Source organism: Pteropus vampyrus, unplaced genomic scaffold (assembly GCF_000151845.1).
Source record: "Pteropus vampyrus isolate Shadow unplaced genomic scaffold, Pvam_2.0 Scaffold22, whole genome shotgun sequence".
Lineage (NCBI taxonomy): Eukaryota > Metazoa > Chordata > Mammalia > Chiroptera > Pteropodidae > Pteropus > Pteropus vampyrus.
Genome location: NW_011888803.1, coordinates 12,498,159 through 12,504,885, shown reverse-complemented (window position 1 = coordinate 12,504,885; position 6,727 = coordinate 12,498,159). Strand labels below are relative to the sequence as shown.

The window sequence follows — 6,727 nt, the reverse complement described above, 5'->3', positions numbered from 1 at the left end:
ATGCTAGCAGAGTTGTCCAACTTTCCAAAGTCATAATGCCTTCAAATATTAATTACTGTAAAAACTGTGGCATTCTCTTTAAAATTTAGATCTAGTTATTCATAAACAGCCTAAACTTCAGAGTTGCTGGAGTCTATATGAAATCAAAAGTCAGAAAAATTCTTTTTTTCCTTTATTTTAAGGTCAAAAAAAATTTTACAATTCAGAGTAAACACGTCCAGTTCATTTTAAAGTATCAGAGCATCTAAATGTAACTTGCATACTTTGTGACTGATAAAACATTCTTTTGCATACTTTCTCATCAGCTTCTACCGTTCTCTCTCAATTTGTTTTCCACACATAACATTAGTATTCTGTGAACATTATTTTAAAGGATTGTTATAATGCATTGTATTTGTATCCTACAGTAATTTATTTATATTTTAAAGGAATTTGAATACAGTGTGGCAATTTTGACAACCAGCAGGCTCATCAAAGTAAGAGTCTATGTGTAATCTCATGATATACCAAATGCTCGCTCTTTTCTGCATAACAGAGACAGGGATTGTGTGTGGTTTGCCTTACAAATAGGGAAAGAGTAGCTGTCATCTAGCCTCTGAGTTCCCTAACTCTACTTCTGTATATGAATTGCTTTAAAATCCACCTAAATTCAGATTGTTCACCAATGCAACTAGGAAACAGAAGGTGCTAATTACAAAGTACATGATACCTCACTGTTCTACCGGTTGTGAAGAACCTAATTTCTACATATAAACTAGACTGATGAGAAAAGAATTTAAGTGTGACTACTAGCAGCATATTCATTTAAACCGATGATGCACAGTTGTTTTACAGGAACATTACCAGTGTTACATGCTGATAGAACAAATTTCCATTCATATGTTGTCTAAATGTCAAAGGTTAAATTACTGGATTTTCCTTTATTTTTTACCTCAGAAGTATTTGTTGAGTTCCTACTATGTGCCAGGTTCTTGATTGAGGTAACTAATGAGAACCTTATAATATTTTTCTATTCTAGGTTTTGGTTGAAGCTTTGAATTAGCCATTCTTTAATACTTAACTTGACTTCCTGTAGTTCTTATTAGATTAATCTTCTGAGGATAAGCAGAGAATGACTGTAGGCCCTAGGTTTTACTTTTAAAGAGGCAGGTGACAGGAAGCAGAAACCAGTGGCTTGAATGAGATTTAGACTTCTTGTGGTTTTTAATTTTTTATATGACATTTCTGTTAGCATGGCCACTTGATTACTGTAAGGAACTATGTTTCCTGATTTTGTAATAATAGCATCGGTTCTTTTGCAATCTGGACTTTGAATATTTCATTTCACAAAATCATTGAATAGCCAGTTCCTGTTCTCTCTTACCTAGAATTTTTCCAGAGGATTTCACATGGCAAGGTAACAGAAGAAAAGCCATTTGGGTTACTCTTCTGTTACATTTGTTTTCCTCCCCCTTGGATCCCTACATGTAAACTCTTACCTTCCCTTCCTGCTAACTGACCAGCAGCACCCTGTAATACTGTCATCCCTTTGTCCAAAAGAAAGATATAGTTGTATTCAAAGACCAATAAAATGTTATATCCTCCCTATTCCTACCTATAAAAATATCTCTGTTTTTTAATTAAGTTAGATTTTATGTAATAATTTATTGAGAGAAAAGTAATAGAAAAATTTCGAGAACAGTACTAAAATTTTGATCCACTTTAATATAATTTTCCCCTTTTTAATTATGCTTTAAAAATAGATATAGGAGAAAATATAAAATAAAAAATGTAAAAAATAACATTAAACTTACAGTCCATTTGTTGTAAACTTACATGAAATAATCTGGATTTATATTTATTTTCTAGTAAAATAAAATGTATAATCCATACAAATTGAGTTAAAAAAATGACAGTTGAATTTTTTTGCCCTTTCAAATGTAGAGCCATTATATAATTGTAAGAGCCATTTATTACTATAGAATTCAAAGTAAATTGCTGTAAAATTTATTTTTAATTAAAATTTTTATTACATTGATGTTCCTTTACTAAATTTTTAAAGCATGTAAGACCCACTTAACAAAGTAGTAATCAAATGCATGCTTAAATAAAAGGTTATAATTTTCCCGGAAATAAGGAAGATTTAACCAGATGTTAAAATTATGTAAGAACATAAGAGAAAATATTGCCATTATTGTAATAATGGACCATTTTAGTAATTTCAAATTATTTAGTTACATTTTCTCAGTTCTAGTTTGGCACGGTAAAGCCTTATTTGAAAAAAAAAAAAAAAACAGTACAGGAAGAATGTGTGCAGGTAACATTACTGCTACTATAGATCCAGCTGCAAGTCAGTGCATGCTTCAGAGGTATGAATAAATGTGGACTCTTTAATTTAGATGGTCTGACCTCTCTAGAAATATATATGTGTATGTACATATGTATGTGTATATATATATACACACACACATACATATGTATATATGTGTGTATGTATGTATGTGTATATATACATATATATTGTAATATATAAAAAACGCTAAGTCTTTCTCTCCCCTTTTTTAGCCTTAGATTGTAAGCAAAAGAAATCAAGGTCAAGATCTGGAAGCAAGAAGAAAATGCTAACATTACCTCATGGTGCTGACGAGGTTTACATTCTCCGATGCAGGTACATGCCTAACTGTCAGATCTGCTTAGTTTCTTCAGATTTTGCGTTGAGACGTATTAGACGAATTTTTAATTTGTGACAGAATGTGTATTCCCAAGAAAATTGTAAGTGAATTTTTGGAGACAAGCTCAAAATCTTACTCAATTCATAATATGCTGTACTTCAGTAACTAATGGATGAACTTTTTTGTATTAGCTAATAGCCTCTATGATACTGTGAATTATAAAAGCTTTTTTGTATTTTATTTGCTTTGTTTGGTTTAATTTGATTGGTTTTATTTTCTTTTTAATTGTCTTGAGTTTCTGCTTACTGAGAACACATTTTCTCTCCTCTCCAAGTATTCCTAAGTATAGCTATACAAATCATTCACACCTTTATGCAGTTTTAAAAATTCTGAATTGGGGAAGGGTCTTTTGAAAAGGAGGGTACATTTTGGAAATATCGTTGTCCTAAATGTATTAAAATGCGTAGGTGTTAAGACCTGTTTTTAAATTTTAACCTAATAATAATGCCCCATTTCTACAAATATTACTGGTGTTATTATAGCTGTTAAACATCTGAATTGGCATTTTGATGTTGCGTTTAATCATTTCAACTTTATGTGTATTTAGAAACTGTCAAGCACTATCTCCTATATATGGTAAAGTTTACTTTGTTTATGGATTTTATGGGAATTGGTTTTAAATAAAGGGAATCGGTCATATTAAGAGAACTATCATCAACTTCTTCTGTAGGTTTTGTGGCCTAGTCTTTCGTGGACCACTGTCTGTTCAGGAAGACTGGATTAAGCACTTACAACGACACATTGTAAACGCTAACCTTCCACGGACTGGAGCTGGCATGGTGGAAGTCACGTCACTATTTAAAAAGCCTGCCTCCATTACAGAAACTTCATTTTCTCTACTAATGGCAGAAGCAGCTTCATAGAACAAGGAAATCTTTTAAATAGCAAATTTGAATTGGATGTAAATTTGAAATTCTTTGTCTTTTTTTAAAGCCACATTAAATTATCCATTTATAAATACTAAAGCAGGATAAAGGGGAAAAGTGAATTACAGTAACAACAGAGCAAATTAAGTACTTCAAACAGTAAGTAGTCTATATATTTTATATAGGATGGAAAATGTGTTTTTAAGGTTTACTGGGTTTTGTCAGTTAACTATTCACTCAATAAGAGATCAGTACATGTAAGCAGTCATTAATAAACTGTTGCACATGGATACTTAAAGACAGACTTATTGGAAAATTATGTTTTCTGCAGTGTTACCAGAATCAAGGTTCTGTTTATTCCCCACAAGACTTGCATTGAAAAATAAGACATTATATTTTGTTCGTATGTATTTAGTGTTTTGTATAATACCAGGAACCGCTAACTAAATTTACTCAACTTAGGGCATTAAATATCATGTACTTCATAGATTGAGACTGTTCACTCAAATAGGGCAGAGTACTATTCTATCTAGATGTGTAAGTGTTTTTTTAAAATCACATGGAACGGTTTTTTTTATACTAAAAAGTGGAGGGAGATTTGTTTAAACAAGTATTTCTAAAAGAAATATGTACATAGTCCTGGAAATTATTTGTGGTAAGGAAATATTCTTTACTCCAGTTGCATTTCTCAGACAATAAAGTGGTGCATCCATGCTACCTCCTACTTTGTCAACAAAGATGCTATTTACCCTTTACATTTTTGTATCATAATAGATTTTAAAAATCTAATGTTCTTTATTGCAAGACATTCTTTTGTTAACAGATTTGTTTCTTTTTAATGTTTTACCTAAAATTTGACATGCTTACAGGACAGGTTTGCCTCTTACTTTATTTAACATTGTAGAAATGTAATTAATAAACAATGCTCACTACACAATTTAGAATAGGCTTTCTCATTTATATTCTCTTCCAAAATTGATCAGTTAGCAAAACTTAATACACCAATTGAAATATTTCTACATATGATGAGAATGTTTACAATTTAAATTTTAGAACTTGTTTTGGATGTGATTATATGTACGAAAATCGTGTAACACTATGCTTATGCTAAGAACCGACATAACAGAATTACTGAAATAAATGTGCTGTGAGGAATGGAAAATATGGTGCAGATGTCTTGGTCATGATAAATTGTGATTCTTCCTTTAAGCTTTCCAAAAACAAATTAGTTATTTTAATCTGAAATCAGGTTCCTTTACAAATAACAGTTTTTGTATGCAAGCACCATTTCATTTTATTTCATGTAGTATTGCTAATACTATAGTTGAAACAAGGATATGCATTGATACTTTTCTTCGTATGTAAATAAAGTTAAAACATTAAAATAAGGAGTATTTTGGTAGAGTATATACATACCTCACTGCCAGTGAAATTGCTTTCCTATGGTATATCTCCTTACCAGAAAAATCTCTAAATAAAAAAAGACTTAAAGAAAATTATAATGCGTATAGTGTGAAACATTTCTTATTTTTGTCATTGGTGGACATTGTCCACTTGAGGTTGTGTTTCATTTGATTTAAATTGTTTATACTTAGCCGGTTACTTTATTCACATACCTTATATATGTATGAAATTAGGAAGTTGGACTACTAGATGGATCATTCACGGGTCTCCTGATCCCTGAGGTATTAGATAAGGGAAAAGTACTTGTAAGTTTTTTTCATTTCTTGAAATGCTTACTATAAACTGTATTTTTGTAAATAAGGATAAGACTAAAACATCAAATTACTTTTGACTAAAAAACATACTAAATCTATATACCAGTTTTCTCTTATTGAGCAAGTTTTTATAGTTATATATGAATGTTTTTTTTAATTGGAAGATATGCTACATAGCAAGTAGAGTTAAAAAGTTAAAAAAAAAATGGTGGGAAGACTAGCAGTCACTAGAACCCCTTTCAGCTCTGATTTTTATACTGCTCTGATTTTATCTTTTCAAGCCAATTATCAAGAGAGAGGAATACAAGTAATATATGTAGTTTGACCACAAATTTCATAAACAAACCTAGATTAAATTTTTTATGTTAAACTTTTATGTTAAACAATCATTTCCCTTTCTAGATGTAAAAAGAATTAAAATTTAAATTAAAAGTAAACTAGAGGGGTTGTTGAAAAGTAAATTAAAGAAAGAACATTATTCATAGTAAAGATAGTTGGGTTATAAAATTTAAAAAATTCTTTAGGAAACAACGTTTATTTTTTATTGAGCAACTGGAAAGTTAATGATTTATTTTTATTTGGCTTCCACTAGAAGAAAATAATAAAATAGTGCCTCAAGTAACATGATAGGCATTTATGTCAAAATATGGCCTGATTCAGTTTTAGTATTGCTTATTTTCTTTTAATTCCTTTATCGTTGCCTAAGATATTTTAGCTTCTTTAGTATTAAAGCTTTTTCTTTTTTTAAAAAAGTCTGGTTAAAAGTGTGGATTAATTTATTAATAGCATCAAGACAAAAAAGTTAACTTCTCCAAAACTAATATTTTTCACTATGCTTCTTTAGAATATGTTAGAATCATGGCATAGATAATATATCTATTAACATACCTATTTTAGATTTCACGTATTAAATGTGGGTTAAGGAGTTGATAGTTTTTCAGTAGTAATTTAATAGATAAACTTTTCTTAAGGACATACATATAACCTCTAAGGTTTTAACCTGTTAGTCCAAAAAATAGCTTTGATATTTTTTCCTCACAAGAAAGTATTACGTTCATTTTGGAAATATTAGGAAAATGAAAAAGTAAAATATGAGGAAAAATACCTTTGGTATCATCACTCACAGATACTTACTTTTAACAGCAGCTTATTACATTTCTCATCTTATTGTTTCAATATAATTGTGATTTTAATGTATTATAATATATCTTCTTTTCCCAAAAGTTAATTTTAAATTTGAGCGCCACATTGTATAGACTAACCTTTGCTAGATCTGGAGCATTTTCGAACACCAACAACGAATTCTCTGATTCTCAAGACACCAACTGCATGACCGACAATTCAGTTCTGACACTGCTCACATTTCAGTTGCCAGAAGCAAGTATCAGCTCACCTGTACTTCTGATCAACCAGCTATAAATTGGGGGTTTCC

General features: G+C 30.3%; 1 protein-coding gene across 13 annotated transcripts in view; it reads left to right on the top strand.

Annotated features, from left to right (window-relative positions):
• ZNF644 (zinc finger protein 644) overlaps nt 1–5,076 on the top strand; it is a 100,674-nt gene extending 95,598 nt beyond the window's left edge. For 7 of the 13 annotated variants that reach the window (XM_011355629.2, XM_023528088.1, XM_011355626.2 and 4 more), the window contains 2 exons: nt 2,545–2,647; nt 3,382–4,569. In XM_011355629.2, coding sequence (XP_011353931.1) covers nt 2,545–2,647; nt 3,382–3,574 — 296 coding nt within the window. In that variant the 3' untranslated portion in view covers nt 3,575–4,569. Of the gene's footprint in view, nt 1–2,544; nt 2,648–3,381 lie in introns of all 13 variants that reach the window. The other 6 variants (XM_011355625.2, XM_011355632.2, XM_023528092.1 and 3 more) reach the window with 1 other exon arrangement.
• Nucleotides 5,077–6,727: the final 1,651 nt, after the last annotated feature.